The following is a 17864-nucleotide window of genomic DNA, read 5'->3' on the forward strand; positions in this document are numbered from 1 at the left end:
GCCCTCCAGGAACTGAGTTTGACACCCCTGCTCTAGAGTGTATAGAGAATGGTGCGAAAAACAAAAAAACATCCAGTGAGTGGCAGTTCTGCAGACGGAAATGACTTGTTGATGAAAGAGGTCACCAGAGAATGCCCAGACTCTCTAAAACAGTACAATTAGGCAATATCGGCTGTCAATTTCCTTTAGTTATGTGATTGTGAAAATTGTGTTGGTGCTTTGTATTTTAATCTTTAAAATATTCTTTGTGTTAGATTCACTAATCACTCCATCACTCTATCACTTTTTGCTATGAATGTCATAAAACATAGGTTGTATGTTAATATTTTTCTAGTATTTGATACTACAGAAATGTCTCAAACTGAATCATAATTTGAGTGCATAAAAATATTATTCTTGCTGAATGTTTGTTTGTGAGCTGTTGTCTGTGAGCTTTATTGTCTATGTAAGCAGAGTAAAAGATAGCCTGAGTTTTGGGTTCGGGACAGAGGGCTTCTGGGTGGCTGGATTCAAAGCATGGGGTGGGTTATCAACTTACATTTTCCCCTGGGACAGCCACAAAAGATGTTAGAAAAGATGTTAGGCGATGGACTGGGCTCTCTCAATGAGAACCACATGCAGAAAAAAAAAAAAAAAAAAAGCAAAGGGAGGAGGAGAAGAGGAGGAGGGGAGAGTGTGTGACTAAAGACCCGTCTCAGAGACAGGAGTGAGCACCGCGTGGATCTCTCCTCAAAAGTTGAGCGTTCAAGAAAGAGTGTGAGCATTTGTGTGGGAGTCTTTGTGAGTCAGATTCAACGGAATACAAAACTTCCCAGAATTCCACAACAAAAAGCCTGAAAAGAAAAGAAGGAACAATGTCAAGTGCAATCATGAGACGAAGCTCCAGCAAACAGGGTTTGCAGAATCTTCTGAGGTGAGGAATGATTTTGTATACCAGCCTACTTTTGTATTGAGGAATTTCAGGTTTAAAGCTCTCTGGTGTGATGATTGGTATAGCTTGTTTTTCCTTTGTCCTTGTTATCTTGTCATTTTCAGGGTCAATCATTCATAAAAATGCTCAATTAATATGGGTTATTTATGTTTGAAATGAAAGCTTATTTGATATTACAGCTTATTGCAATACTATTATTTATTTTTTTAAGAATTCTTTGTTGTGGAGGGCATTCACTTTTTGTCTATGTTTACATATATCTTAACTTTTATGGTTTTGGCAGAGGCTTTCTCAACAAAGCTAATTACAGGACAATGCATTGTGTTTGTTATGATTACTTAAATAGTCAAATAGAGGTCGAGACCTAAGACAAAACCACGTAAAGTACAATTAGGGTGAATCTCATGAAGCCTGTGAAGAACATGTTTGGGTCATGTTTTAGCCCAAAATCAAAAGAAAAAATTAGTCATTATAATGTGCTTAAAGCAACTAATTAAGATTTTAGATTGTTTTTTAAGCACAATTAAGCACATTTCACCCCACAAATTCGCATTACTGTAATGCAAAAAAAAAAAAAAAAAAAAAAAAAAAAACAATATATATATATATATATTGAATTAAGTATTTATACATTATGGTAGCATTTGTTGTACTACCTTTAATTTATTAATTCATTTTCAGTAACATACAGTAGGAAAAAGAAAATACTCTATTACATAAGTGAGTGAAAGAACACAAAATAAAACGTCCACACACCTTACAGTAATACGAATTTGGGGAGAAATTGTTGTGAAAATGAAATAGGCTTTATTTTCTCTATGCAAATTTCTCGTTTTTCTTCTATGGATTTTGGGGTGAAATATGACCCGGACACATTTTCTTGAGATTACAGTCTCAATAAAGATTAAATAGAATTTAAATCACATTAATTAGTCTGAGTGATGGGGAAATGCATTATATTTTATGGTTGTAGCTTTGATGTTTCCACAACAGCCAAATGTTTATTATACCTTCACACCTTGTTGTCTTTATAGAGAAGAGTGTCATGTAGTTTATTGAGGCTTTTATAAGCAGGAAATTTGTGAGTTCCAGACAAGAGTTATTGAGGTGCTACTAGATTGTGGAGAGAAAAGTGAAGAAGGGGCATTGTGTTCACTCAGGCCCCATAATTAAAGTTAAGGGGATCCGTCTTGCTGACCTGCATTAGGAGTGACATACAGTGATATGACTGGCTGTAAATGTCTATAAATCTGCTGTAAATGTGATGTAAACCAACTATTAATTAGTAAACTACAGTTTTGTTTACCAAAAACAAGCCATTTCAAAATGTCACAATGTACAAGTTCAAATACAGACAGCTTCAACTGCCAACAACCCAACTCATTTGAGAGTCAAAATAGGAGTCAAAAAACATTTGATGTAACATTTTGGGAGTTTACTATCAAATGTTAAGTAATACATTTACTATCAAACATGTACTAACATGTAATTAAGGTGTCTGTTATTCATGCATGAATCCATATGACTTCAGTCATAGTTAAAGTTAGCTCTTCATTAGTTCTTGATTAGTCTATGCCTTAACTTATCATTAATTCATGCTGAAGTAAGAATTAAATCAGGTATTAATACATGATTATTCATGTACCCTTATTGTAAAGTGTTACCCCATTTTAAATATTGCATTATTTATCGCAAAACTGCATGCTGTTAAACACAATGTCCACGTACGTGGACAATAGGACAAACTTTCCATAAAAATCCCATATTCACTGTGCATTATCACATTGAGAATCAATGGATGCATCCAAAAGCTGGAAATTGTTGCTTCCAGAGAATGTATACGGAGTTAGGTTGAAAATAAGATGCATTTCAAACTATTCTGAGACCAGTGAAGACAGACAGCACACTGGAGGTTAAGTCATTCACTAATTAGGGAGCAAAGTAGCATCCTTTAGCTTTCCTATGCAGCCAAGTGCATTCACTTCTAACATCTGGTAAAATGTTCAGTTTCATGCTGCAGATGATGTTTGCACACATCAACATGGTTGGCAGACATGGGACACTGATAATCAGTACATGGGTTTAATAATTGTTCATGCAATTTTTTTTTTAACATGGTGTGCAGTGATTTGGACAATGTTGACCATTACTTTGAATTAGAATTAAATATGCTAATTTCTGATTGGTAAAATGCTTCAGCACTGGCTATTACTAGTTTGTTTGATGTGCAAAGAGAGAACATTGAGATTTTGTTGCCAAACAACCATTTTTGTTGTAACATAAAAGTAAAGTCAAATAATTTTTATTTGTACAGATTTTTTATTTGTGCTTTTCCCAATAGACATTCATCCAAAGCAGCTTTACAGAAAATCAGCTGTAACATCTGTAATGTCTCAAAAACATGAATGATCAACACTCCTGGAAACAGAATAAACAATTTGATAAAAAATAATCAGACTTTCCATAGCTTGGTATTATTTAAAATTTCACAACTTAGTCCCGCTGTCCACATATGTGGACATACATTTTTAGGAAAACTATTTGGTCTAAATTATATATATATATATATATATATATATATATATATATATATATATATATATATATATATATATATATATTTTTTTTTTTTTTTTTTTTTTTTACATGTTTCTTAGGGGCTACTACTTACAAATCAAAAAAGGGAATAGAAATTGTAAACAGCAGTCAGGCTCGCATATCAGGAGATTAAAGTATCTGACTAAAATTGCTGTACACCATTATTGCAGGTAGAGCTGTAAAGGTGATTGACTTTGCCTTCTCAAAGAAATTCCTCATTCTTGAAAGAAACGAATCTGTTAAAGTTTCAGGACTCAAAACCTGGAATCAAAACTGTATTTGGTAAAATTAGCAGTCTCCTCTATCAAAAGAAAATTTTATACAAGTTAATACAGGGGAAAAAAGATAAAACTGGAGTAGAAAATCAGTGATGTTTCATTGGTTTTAACTGGCATGAGAAGTCTCTCTCATTGTGGTCAAAGCCGTGACCCCCTGATCCGGGGACCTTACGCAAACCACCCTTCTGTTTACGATACTCTGATAAGAGCTGCAGGAATGCAGAGGGCTTAGCTGTTTGACTGAAAGGGGGAATAAACTTTACCATCCCCGTGACAGTGTGCTTTTCTGAAGGTTCACCATTTTAGAGTAGAATAAACACGGCAGGGCACCTCTGGGCTGCGTTATGTTTAGCTAAGCATTACGAGAATTATTTTGTTTCTTTCTTGATGTTGTCTCAACCAGACGTCAGCCAACGCACTGTGATGGAGTCACTGAAATGGTACAAAATCCAAAAATTGTATGTGAAAACAAGGTCTTATGGCATATTTGAACAAACCCCCCATGTAATTACGCAAACAGAACACGGTGTGGCTTTTAGAAATAGGTCGTGTTCCATTTGGAATTAATAAGGTTCCAGATACTCAGATATCATATGGTGACTAGCTGTTGCAGAGTAATGGATTGGAATGTGTGTAAATATGTCCCAGCCATATATTAATAGGATTATATGAGTAAATACTGTGCAAATACATCAGCTCTTTCTATTTTTTTATTTTATTTGATTTTTTTATTTTTTTGTGAGAAAGTTGCATTTGTCTAAACTTTCATGTGTAGTAACTCAGGAATCTATCCTCTCTTTTTTAAGTTTGCTAAGAAATAAATCTATTCTAGCACTCTCTGATTAAATTACATTATTACAGATGTCGCAGTATTCATGATTCAACACATCCCACGGCTTAGATGACTCGTTTGAAATTCCTTCAGTTCTGGATACGTTGGAAAACATGAATGTGATGTTGTGACCACACACTAGATGAAGATACTAAAGTTTGTCAATAACTCGCCTTTACTCCTATGCTATGATGACATCATCTGACTCAGAGGGTCAATAAACCTCCCAGCAGTCACTGCAGATACAAAAGGCCAGAGGAAGAAATACTTGCATCCATCACTCAGATCTCAAATAGCAGAATTTGTTTCCCTGTAAACAAGCACAAAGGAGAACACTGAGAACAATGATTTGTTCTTTCATAAAAAGAGGATCAGAAAACAGTACAGTTGAAGGATCAAGGTGATACGGTAGAATTTTTTCATGGGCAGAATTACTTTCCCACTCTCCAGATTTTCATCTGATAATGTGTACATGTTAAAGTGTACAGTATGTTAACATGTTTTGTTTGCATATGGCTCAATCTGTAAAAGATCTATATTAGGGTATTTCTCAGAACAGAGGCAGAATTGGGCTGCTGGCATTTTGGGTGTCGTCATTGCCACCACAACCCGTAATCACTATCATAAGCTGTTACGTGCTGGTGATGACTATGCTTGTGATGACATCTTTGCAAAAAAAAAAAAAAAAAAAAAAAAACTCACCTCATGGTGCCTAGCAAGTCTAGTTGGATAGCTACATGTAAACTACAGTAAATTAAATAGTAAAGAAGGAAAAAGTAATCAAAATTAATTAAGTTAACATAAATATTGCTTGTTTGGTGTTGACACATAGTAAGTGTACATGCCTATCACTAAGAATAAAGAGTAAATTTTCTTACCTTTCTGGACATCAGAACACCAGTCTTCTTTCTTGACAGACATGTGCTCCACTAGGATCTCAAGTTACTATAGCTACTGAATAAACATAATGTTGAAAAACTTTATTTCAGTGCATTATGAAAAGTGTGTTGGTAATGACGGATACATTAAGGGACAGGTATAAATGAAAGGAAATAAAGAACAAAATCCAGATGTACAGTACACCTAAAATTTGCTTATAATCTTAAACAATGTTTAATTAAAATAAACAAATGAATTGCAAAATTTTGTAGGAAATCTTTAATTTAAATATGGCATTATATTTGAAACTCAGGGTTGGGAACAACACCAAAACATGCATTTTCTATCATAATGTACTAAAATTATTATCTTGAGACACAATAAAAAAGTCTAGATCTGTCTTTGTCTAAACTGACTATGAACATTTAAAATAGTTGTGTGAAATGTGTTTTTCCTAGAAATACATCCCAGGTACACAAATATGCCTGTAATCTGAGATAGTAGTAGTAATGCAGTTCCTAGTCCTGTCTTTGTTTGATCAATTGGCAGATTTTACTGTTTGAGAGCCAAATTGTTTACACTTTTTGAGGAAATCAAATTACAAATGGCTTACTTATACTTGTCTATGCATTTTAAGATAGGATAGTAGTGTTTAACTTCGACAAAATGACACATTTCCGCTTTAAAAATTAGGGTTTAGAGTTGGAAAGGGAAACCCGAGTCAGAGGTCAACCTCCAGGTGACCTATTTGTGACTGACCCATCTAACTCAACCTGTCCACTGCAAGACCAGTCTTGGCTGGGGTAAATAAGGTCAGGCAACAATGGCGAAAAACATTACCCAATCTGCCAACCCCTCCAAATTCTTCCTGCTCTGAGCACTCAAAGGAGGTGATACATGTCGAATGTTAGCCAGGGTCTTTTCTTTTCCCTTTCTCTTTCACTTTGTCTTTCCTATTTTATTCAGAAATAGCTCTGAGATACATTTTGTCAATCTGTGTTTGACATACACTTAGAACGACTGAAAATTTGTTTTAACTTTCATGAATTTTGGAAGACGGTATTTCCAGACAAGATGAAGGAAAAAGAAAAGTAGGCAGGTTGATAGTGGTAAATAAATCAGATGTTGAATGACATCATTGGCAGGACTGACATCATTCAAATTACTCTTGCCAAAAAATGAAGTAATCTCTGTTGAGTGATTAACAGCATATAATAATCAGAGGCACTGGAAATGTGTGTGACACATCAGATCCTGCCGTAAGCCCTTTGTGAAAGTGCACCGGTAGTTTCAATATGTGGTTTGCTCTCCACTAGTTGAAACTGGACTTTCCTTTGTCTAAATCCACCCAGCTATCACTAGATTTTAATACAGATGACTGCAGAAGAAATGAAAGAAAGGAAAAGTAAAGAGGTAACCGGAGGAAAGAAGTCCTTGGCTATTATCACACTGCGACCAATTTAGATTTGTTTTTCAGATCTGATATTTAGGGCTGACTTTTCACACTGTCATTTTGTAAGTTATGAAATTGGATCAAAGTGTTTTGGAATCTACCACCTTAACTTTTTTTCTTGATCATATATGGTACTAAATCTAATCTCAGCACCTTTATTGAATGTCTGAGCTCCTCTTAATCTTGATATTTCATCTGAATATCAACATTTGTTAGAAGAATTCCATCGAAACATTTTTGAGGTTAAATGATCAAATGTTTTGTCATTGGAAAATAGTGATCTCTGACATTCTATTATGCTGGATATTAAAAGTTTTATGTCTATTTGTTAATGGGAGATCTGAGGACACAGTAAAGTATTTAGATTTTTGAAATAAAAAAATATTGTTTTTATTTTGATCTGACAAGATAAAATTAGACCCTTGGGGTAAGATTGCCCCCCTTAAGTACTAAGGTTTGTTACCACCACAGTAACACAGAACATGCGTTAGTATGTTCAGCCAGACTGCACGTTGGTAATGCGTTGGCCAAACGCTCGCAACTGCATATGTGGACTTGCTTAAAGTTTGTTTCTTGCCTAACAAATCAGAGTCAGTACCCATCATATACTACGTGATATTCTGTAAAACTCTGATTGGTCCAATATCTGTAGACTGGAGCTGACAAGCACAGACTCGGCTCGATTGCAAATAGGGGCTAAAATTTTTGTTAAAGTCGATTCATGTAATCAAACTAAGAACCCTCTTCAAAGAGCTATTTTTCGTATATAAGGTTCTTGAGTCAGCTACATGTTTTTTTAGCAATTAAAAAGATCTTCAGATCAGTGTATGTACCAGTACATTGATGTTTTCTAAAGAATTACAGCATAAAAAATATCTCTGTGGAATTTAAAAAGGTTATCCTATGGCTTCAGGCTATAAAACCTTAACATTTTTTTGAGTGTTGATGAAGCACTGTTGATCTGTCAACATATGCTTTTATGGCTAGTTGTAAAACCATTTTAACAGTCTGCGACCTCAATGGTAATCTGGCCTGAAATTCTTTTGATGGTCATTAGTGACCTGTGTGCACCCTTAATTGATGCAGAAGCCAGACTAAGACTTTAAGCCCTGACTCAAGATCCATTATGCTCTAGGACAAGCCAAGTTACTGCTTCCTGCCTTTTACATTTGTAAGAAATTAGCAGGACTAAGCACTAGCAAATACATCTTCATGCACCAATGAAATCAGTTTGTTTTGCTTGCTTTTCCAGTTTGGTGTAAGCACAGATTCTCTGGCCAAGCGTAGAAAGTTTACACATGCATCTTCACACAAGCACAGACTTGAAGAGGGTGTACTTGTGTATGCATCCATGTTAGAGTTTGCATTTGTTTACAGGTTACATAAACATAGAGATTCCTCAACGTCTTGAGGGTGAGTTTGCATGGGTCTCCATTCTCCATCACTCAACCACCGGTGGTGGTGAAAGCCAAAGCAGATGTTCCTCTGGCTCCTAATCTCCACCAAGGGACTAAACAAACTGTTGTTGGAGACATCTTTTAAGAAGTCCATATATCATTGTCAGTAACGCTTTTCTGGGCTATGGGTCGTTCATCATATTGGTCGACAAAGAAAAATGGTTGTAACGAGGGGGTCATTCTCATTTCTATTCCTGCAGAGTGACAGCCCAGCGGAGTATCGAAGATGCAGAAGAGATCGAGAGAGAGAGACGGCGTAGGATCCGGGAGGCCTTCCGAAATCAACACAGCCTGTCTGGATCTACAGGGTCTCCTCAGGACAGTACGAGCCCACCTGAGGCTAGCCTGTAAGTGTAAAACAAGCTTCATGTTTCTATCCTTCACACTTCACCTGGTTTTTGTTTGGCTTGTTCTATTGCAGATTTCCATCTAAAATACAGAGAACAATGTAGCCTTTCATGCTAGGAAGCATGTTGTCTGACTTTAGTCTGCTTGCTATTGAACAAGGAGGAGGTATATAGAGTAATGCCTGGAGAGAGCTATCTGTTAGCAACTTATCATAGCCATTTATCTCAATGGTAGTTGCTTGGCTGGTACATGCAAATTTCGCTGTTGGTCAGTTCTGGGCACATTTTTTTGAGCCAATCACCTGATATGTTAATGCCATGTGACTAATAACTCTGGAGTCACTGGAAAAAGGGGACTTCAAGCAACAGATGCAAACAGGTTGGCTACAACGATTACAAGGCCATAGCCAAGAAAACCTAGATTTACTCTTTGAACAATATTCGCCTATCAGTGTTGATGACTGCAGTTAACTATGAACTTCTGTGGTTATAGCACCACTTAGCGGTTTTGTGCTGCAAATGCAACATATGAGTTTTGAGGAGGATGTTCAGGCTACTTAATGTGCTCGCCACGTGTCATCTCTTGTAACGCTAACGTTAATGCTACCAAAACAGTAAAAATCGTGCATGCACACAGAATGCCTACAGCTGTCACTTAAAGTCCCTAATGATGTCTTGACAATGCTGATTTGCTGTTGGAACTCACAAAGTTTCAAGACTTCACGAGTGACAATTTGACAATTTTCACTTTTATGAGCCCTCCAAAAATCTGTCACTGGTAAGTATTTAAAATAATGACATATTTTAGATTTATAATATGTTGCTTGAAAAATGTCATATTCTTTAGAATATGTGGCTACAAAAGATGATTTTTGCCCACATAATGGTGTAGTTACGGCATCTACCAGCAGGGGCTAACTGTCGATGCTAACCAGTTAAACCTTCCTGACCCTGTTCTATTGACCCTTAGCAAAACGCTGCATACCTTGGTTACTGTTGCTCAGATTTCAGCGAAGAGTGCTATTATCAATTAATCTAGTGCTTATAATGTGATCAAATTGAATGGATATTTTCCTTACATGGGCTGGAAATGCCCAATGCAATTGACATTGCAAAGCATGTTATTTCCTATTTTTCCGTAAGGAAATGGGTATTAATGAGTAACATGATTAAAAACTTCAGAGACTGTGAATCAGAAAAGATTTGTTTAAAGATTTGGAAAAAGGGGAAAATATACTTCAGTATGTGCCCTGGCAACAATGTTTTACCATATTTTTACAGGATTGGTCAGTAACATTTATAAGGCAAGGCTTAGCAAAGGGTCAGTTTAGTTCTATTTCTGTCTCCTTTTCCCTCAGCCACACACACATGGACGGGGTACAGCTGCCCTCACATCATTACCTAATCTCTGAAGAATTTTCAGCTGGGCAAGCCTTTAGAAAAGGGTTTATGTCATATCCCACACCATAGGGCTTTGCTTTTAATCAAAGCAACATTATGGAATGTCTGTCCCTCATATTTTATTGGCGTAGAATTAAACACATCTCTCTGAGCTCTCTGATTAAACTTGTTTACAGTAGAAATAGGTTGTCTAGTACCACTCTGTAATTATGCTTAATTATAAAAAAGACTAAGTTTCGCTCTTGGCTTGGAGACATGTGAATCATTTTAAGAACTTGTTAGATCTTTCTGACATAGAAAGAGGTTTATAATAATGCAGGGGAGTTTTCAAACTGGTCTCACACAAATTACACCTTGGTGTTGTAAATAATCTTTCACATTTAACTGGAAAATTTTGTATTGAATTCTATTGACTGATTGTTGAGGTTAAGTCGTTATGCTTTCCTGAACTTCGGCTTAAATAATCTTGTGGAATGTGCTCTGCATTCCTTTCAAGCAGCTACTGGGAAGATGAAATAGACTTTAAATCAGGGCTTTTCAATGAACAGCAAACAGTGACAGTGCAGCTGGTTGCATTAAAAATAGCTTGATCCTTTATTATCCCTATTTTGAGTTTTTCAGGTGCGTGTGTAGTTTAAATGCTTTGTGAACCTTTTGAGTAATCCCTTAAAATTATTTACCATGGTAACAATAGTTTCCACCAAAAACCTCATAGTTACTAAATTATTGTTCCTGCAGTAAAACCAGAATAAAATTACGTGGGATTTTCTTCATATAATCTTAGAGGGGCACATACTGTACGTGGGGTTCATTCTTGCATTTAGATTATGCTATTTTTTAATAGAGCGCAACAGGCTATTCATAAAATCCTCCATAAAAGAGCCATTAACCAAACTAACCAGCTCCGAGGTGAATCACAACATTACAGACTTTGTTTTGAGGCAATAAAATATTTGAAAATTGGACAAAAGTACAAGGCTATGTGTAACGAGACTGGCGAGGATGGAGGATTTAAGTGCAGCTTTTAATGGAAACAAAAGATGAACAAAGTAACTCAAAAATGAAAACAAAACACAGGGAACCAGATACAGAACATGACAAAACATGTGAAGACTGACAAAGGAAACAGGGAAAACTAGGGCTTAAATACACAGGGGCAAACAAGGGAACGAGGAACACCTGAGGAAACAATGAGGAGAAAACCAATCATAAAATGAAACTAAGGACTACAAACTAACAGGAAACAGGAACTAAACAAGAATTTCAACATAAGTAAATGCAAACACAGGGAAAACGTGACAGAGCCCCCCTTTTAAAGAGAGGATTCCAGACGCTTCAAAAAAAAAAAAAAAATTGTCCATGGGGTGTGGGGGAAAACAGGTAGTTCAGGGGGGCACAAGGGGCAAGGGGAGCAGAGGAACAAGGCAAAGTCAGGGAGGCTTGAAACTAAGGTGGAGCCGGAGGGATGGAGAGCCAGGGCGATGCTGCAGGCTGAGAGGACCAAGTAGACCAGAGCAGATCAGGCAGGCAGCCAGGAGACCAGAGCAGATCAGGTGGACAGCCAGGAGACCAGGGAGACCAGAGCATATCAGGCGGACGGCCAGGAGACCAGGGAGACCAGAGCAGATCAGGCGGACGGCCAGGAGACCAGGGAGACCAGAGCAGATCAGGCGGACGGCCAGGAGACCAGGGAGACCAGAGCAGATCAGGCGGACGGCCAGGAGACCAAGAAGATGACCTCAAGGTGGATACTGGGTCAGGAGTCCTGGGAGGCGGCCGCAGGGCCGAGACTGGGTCAGGAGGCCTGGGAGGCGGCCGCAGGGCCGAGACTGGGTCAGGAGGCCTGGGAGGCGGCCGCAGGGCCGAGACTGGGTCAGGAGGCCTGGGAGGCGGCCGCAGGGCCGAGACTGGGTCAGGAGGCCTGGGAGGCGGCCGCAGGGCAGGGACTGGGTCAGGAGGCCTGGGAGGCGGCCGCAGGGCAGGGACTGGGTCAGGAGGCCTGGGAGGCGGCCTCAGGGCAGGGACTGGGTCAGGCAGCAGAGCCGCTGGAGGAATAGTCTGTGGGGGAGCAGACGGAGCCGCTGGAGAAATAGATCATACAACTTGGAGACAGGGGCTGTGGAAGGCTTCGACAAGGGAGCCAAGGACGCAGGTTTTGGCCTGGGTTTCCTGCCATAATCCACTGTATAAAGGGAACTGCAACGTTCCAGAGCCTTCTCCACATATTCGCCGAGCATCCAGTGAGAATCAGCCGGAGGCATCAGTTCCCTCAGTGCACTATTCAGACCGGCCTGGAAGAAAACCACCAGAGAGCGGTCTGGATAGTGCACTACATTTGCCAGCTCTAAAAACTCACAGACGTGATCCTCAACTGGACGGTCCCCTTGTTGAAGGAGCAGAATTCTGAGAGCCGCTAGATCCATTTTTTGGTCAGTCTTTCTGTAACAAGGCTGGCGAGGATGGAGGATCTAAGTGCAGCTTTTAATGGAAACAAAAGATGAACAAAGTAACTCAGAATAAAAATGAAAACAAAACACAGGGAACCAGGTACAAAACATGACACAACATGTGAAGACTGACAAAGGAAACAAGGAAAATAAGGGCTTAAATACACAGGGGCAAACAAGGGAACGAGGAACACCTGAGGAAACAATCAGGGGAAAACCAATCATAAAATGAAACTACAAGAGGACTACAAACTAATAGGAAACAGGAACATGGGAACTAAACAAGAATTTCAACATAGAATTCAATGCAAACACAGGGAAAATGTGACACTATGTACTTAATGTCTTTCACAAAGGTAAAACTACAATCCCATGAAGCATTGCGAAAGATGTAAATGAATAAAAAATGACAGGAATATATCAAACTATTGATTTTAGGTTGTTGATAATAAGTATAGAAACAACATATTTTATGTTTATTGCTAAATATTCCGATGTGTATGATTAGAGAAGTTGTTTAAGGGTAAAGGGAGACTGACTCGATTTCATCACTCACAGTGCGTCATGGGAGTGCGCGATTGCTCCGAGGCAGAATTTGTGGGCTTCGTTGGCCGCAGTTCTCTGATTGATAAACCGTTCTCTACTGTACCATGGGTAATGTAGTTGTTTACCATTAATTCCGCTAGCAATTTCGATTTTTCAACAATGAAGTCGAAATAACACAGACGAATGGCTTCAACAGAAGCATATACCATTGATAAACAACTTCAGAGCTCAAGGTAGGTCTGTCTTGAAATATTTATAAGTTATTGTTGAAAATCAATTAGTCTATGGAAAAATAGAGTGGGATTTTTACTTCAGAAACCAGACTATTGCACTATACAGTTAAGCTTTTCAGAGACAGTTTAGCTGAGACGGACGCTGGAACGCTCAATGGGGCAGATCTAGAAAAATCCCTCCTTACAGATAAAAGAGCCAATCATCTTTTCATAGAGACATTGAATGACAGTTAACTCGAGAATGTGGACGTGTATTAGCTGGACCAGCCTGAAAACTAGCATTTTTTTTAACATGATCTAAGCTAAATAAGTGCAATTTATGATACTTGTATCTGTACATACAAGCTGTACTTGCCGCTTGTTTCAATAGAAAATAGCTGCTCGGGAGTATTCCCAAGGTGGCCGCCGAGTGGACTGACTTGCCTTGAAAGGGACTTTGTTCAGAACATAGTACCAACTTAATGCTTACTGTGCAGTGCACACTGTATTTTTTTTAACAGATTATTATATGAAACAGAATGCAGCAAAAAACGTTTCAACTCTTGGCAGTCAAGAAATAATGAGTCAAATAAAACATTTTAAAAATTGCAGATTACTGAATTTGTCACTCCGTAGGTATACTATTCAATTAAATGTGCTCCCATGCACATTTTGGCAAATGTAAGAGTCTGTCTGGGTACTCCAAACATACGTAAAATTTGCATACTGTGCAAGTATACATACTTTGTACTGCAGAATCTGCAAATGTTGTATGTTAGTAGTTATGTGATGCTGTTTCGAACATACTCTTAAAGCACACAATCGCATCTGACGGATCTCATTCTTCCAGCACCTCGCACCTCAAGCGTTCATTATTAAGGCGCAATGTGAAGTTAAAAATGATTCAACATTAAAAATGCGCTTCAAGACCTTTGCATTCAGTTCCAATCCATTGTGCTCCATCTAACTACAGTATTTTTGAGAGTGTTCAAAAACTTTGCCATTTTTATATATTTTTTTATTTTATGACATCGGTGGCTAATATCACATTTTATTGTAACAGTAACTCTGACTATCCAGATGTGTATCAAAAAATATAATTTTCTATTTTGTATTTGTTTTTGTTTTTAGCATTTATGAAGTGGAGTAAGTTACAGTATATATGAACATAGCCCATATTATCTTGATTTCACTCATTTCGTCTCTGTGTATAGTAGGCTACCATCGTCTGGTTGTCCCTGGCAAATGAAAGAAAACAACAAACAGCACCTTTCAAAATCCTCACACGCACCTCAGACATCTGTTTTTGAAGTAGCGTGTTTGAAGTTGGTCTTTCGTGCTAATGGCTTGGCACAGTGACTTCAGAGCATAGTTTCTCTCGTCAAAGTAACACCAGTACAGGTGTGTGGGCCATGAGCTGCTTTCACTGACTGGAGCCGTTCATGCCTGAGTGAATGTTAACTTGCCCAGACCCCTGATAAATGTGATTAAATAGGTCTGTCTTTCATTCTTGTAAAAGGGTCCAGAGCCTCACCCCAAAATAATGGAGTCTAGGATGCCCTAAAGAAGAATGAAAAGTTCAGTGTTTTTGTTCATTTTGTGACAGGATGATCAATTGTACTTTACCTACTTTGCTCTGTTAAATTATTTGGATTAATCTCTGTTCTTAGTAGGGAAAATATTTTTCTTCAATTAATCTTCAATTTTCTTCAATAAATGGGTGTTCTAATAGTATTGGATGCAGGTGTCTCCTGAAATGAAAAAGACCCACTCACAACCAAACAACTTGTGTGTTATGTTTCCATATGATAGCTTTGCATAAGGAAAAGACCAAAATTTTAGTTATTGCTCACTAATAATCTAATTTGACTTCATTTTACTTAAAATTTAATTTGCACTTGTGCAAATTTAAACTTGCTGCTTCAATTCGTGTCCCACCAGATTTGACTTCAAACTCCATCTGTCACGATGCGTTATTGAACTCATTGGTGTAAAACATTGGTGAGCAAACCTGAGGTGTCAAGTTTGAATATAATGTAAGTCGAATGAGATACTGGATGAGAGCTATGGTGAAAGCCAAGTGTTTCTATCAAATAATGACTTAAATGCTCTTACAAAAAAAGAGTTGCTGAAATGTTGCCACAAATTTGCCACTCATTATTTCCACATGCAAATGAGCTTTGCGGTAAACTCTTCATTGTCGCCAAATGTTTGCTGCTATTTCACCACTACCAGTGAAGAGCTGTAAATTTCTGCCAAATATTTTTTTTCCAGAATAATTTGTAAGGGTTAAGAGCTGGAATAAAGCACACAAAATGAATGGACTACTTTTATGGAACTCTTTTGTTGCTTTACTGCCTTGTTTAGATCTTAACAGTCGCTGGTCAAAAATATTAGTGAGAGAGAGGGAAAATGGGGCTAGGACCTGACACAAACTGAATTCAAACCAACATCTCCCACATGAGCACCACAGCACATGCACTAAACAATAGACAACACCACAAAAATAATCTGTTAAATTTAGCTGTTTTTTTTATTTATTTATTTTTTATGCAGCTATGAAGGTGACCTCAGCACCTTCAAACCCAGCAGCCCTATGACTCTGGATGAGGATGAAGGCTTCAGCGACTGGACCCAGAGGCTGGAAAGAGGAACACGTCCTAGACCAGAACAGAACGGTCATGCGGAAGAGCTGCATGAGGAGGATAAAAGAGCGAATGCAAGATCTAGACAAAAGGAGAAGACCAGTTTCACCACCTCAATGCAGCATCACCAAACTCAAAACACAAACCAAGAGGATGAGGTAGAGGGACAACGACCAGCGAGGAAGAGCAATGAGAGGGTGAACAGTCAGAGTCCAGAGGAATGGCATGAAGACATCAGACACATCAAAAGAACTCAAGAGGAAACAAAACCACCAATGGTGAACAAGGTACCATGAGAAGTGTCATTATATTAGAAGTACTGTACATGTTGCCTTTTATTATTGTGTCTAAATCAATGCCCTCATTCACAGATGAAAGAGGAGAGAAAGGAGGTGAAGGTGTCATACACTTCTAAAGTCTTCCTACAGCAGGATAGACTGCCTAATGGTAATGGAGTAGCAGCTGTTGAGGAAGTGACATCACATTTGGTCAAAACCAAAAGATCTCCAAGGTAATGTGCTTATACTGTATTAATTATTGTGTTTTTTTTTACAACTGTGTAAACTTTGTACAATTGTGTATTGCGATTAATTGTATATTTTGAAAGACTTTATACATACTTCTTTTCCTGTCAAAATGCATTTATTTCCTTTTTAGAAAAGAAAACAACAAAAAATATGTAACAATAATGCTTTATTAATTTTTTTTCAAACAAAGCATTCCACAGTATAAAGACAGAAATGCACTAAAAATGTATAGTTCAGAGGTTCTTTTCTCCATCACTTGATCACTGTTGATAAACCACACGGAATCGCTGTTTTATGTGTTTGTGGTGTATGCCAGTCTAACGCCCCTTGACACCTTGCAAAGGTTTTGCCCTATTCCAACCAGTGTTCAGAACTCACACGGAGCTGATTAAAATGTTAGAATCTAACCTGTTAAAATAATTGCAAGCATTGACGTGTTAATTTCGACAATTCTTGTTTCTACACACATTTTCACCACTCTTTGGATGAATCTCACAAAACCACGTCTAGGTCACATTTCACCTAAAAATAAATAAATAAATCTCCGACCGTAATGCATCTAAACATTTACTTTTGAGTATTTTTGTAATTCTCATTATTCTTAATGCCAATTGCCATTAAAGGGATAGTTCACCCAAAATTACAATTCTCTAATCCTTTACTCTCCTTCATGCCATCCCAGATGTGAATGACTTTCTTTATTCTGCAGAACACAAACAAAGATTTTTAGAAGAATATCTCAGCTCTGTAGGTCCATATGATGCAAGTGAATGGTGATCATTCCTTTGTAGCTCCAAAAATCCCAGAGGCAGAATTGTGTGGGTGAGAAACAGAACAATATTTAAGTCCTTTTTTCCCTCTAAATCTCCCCTTTAACTTTCAGATGTGAAAGTGAAACTAAACATGCACCACATGAAAGTGGAGATTTAGAGTAAAAAAAGGACTTAAATTCTGTTTCTCCCCCACACCTATTTTATCGCTTCTGAATATATGGATATAAACACTGGAGACATATGGATTACTTTTATGTTTCCTTTATGTGATTTTTGTAGCTACAAATGTCAGATCACCATTCACTTGCATTGTATGGACCTACAGAGCTCAAATATTCTCTAAAAACCTTTATTTGTGTTAAGCAGAAGAAAAAAAGTCATACACATCTGGGATGGCTTGAGGGTGAGGAAATGATGAGAGAATTTTCATTATTGGGTGAACTATCCCTTTAATGCATAATTCTTCATCTAAATCAGCATAAAGGTGGTATTACAACTAATAATACCAGGACGTAGACAATGCATTACAAGTCTAAAC

The 17864-nt window shown here is 37.8% G+C and overlaps 1 protein-coding gene across 2 annotated transcripts in view; it reads left to right on the forward strand.

Moving 5' to 3' along the window:
* Positions 1-669: 669 nt before the first annotated feature.
* LOC127437604 (non-muscle caldesmon-like) overlaps positions 670-17864 on the forward strand; it is a 38856-nt gene continuing 21661 nt past the window's right edge. The window contains exons 1-4 of one of the 2 annotated variants that reach the window (XM_051692633.1): positions 670-913; positions 8629-8775; positions 15938-16313; positions 16398-16537. In XM_051692633.1, the coding sequence (XP_051548593.1) occupies positions 855-913; positions 8629-8775; positions 15938-16313; positions 16398-16537 (722 nt within the window). In that variant the 5' untranslated portion in view covers positions 670-854. The remainder of the gene's footprint in view (positions 914-8628; positions 8776-15937; positions 16314-16397; positions 16538-17864) is intronic. The other variant, XM_051692631.1, reaches the window with a different exon arrangement.

The sequence above is a fragment of the Myxocyprinus asiaticus genome, chromosome 48 (assembly GCF_019703515.2).
Source record: "Myxocyprinus asiaticus isolate MX2 ecotype Aquarium Trade chromosome 48, UBuf_Myxa_2, whole genome shotgun sequence".
Taxonomy (NCBI): domain Eukaryota; kingdom Metazoa; phylum Chordata; class Actinopteri; order Cypriniformes; family Catostomidae; genus Myxocyprinus; species Myxocyprinus asiaticus.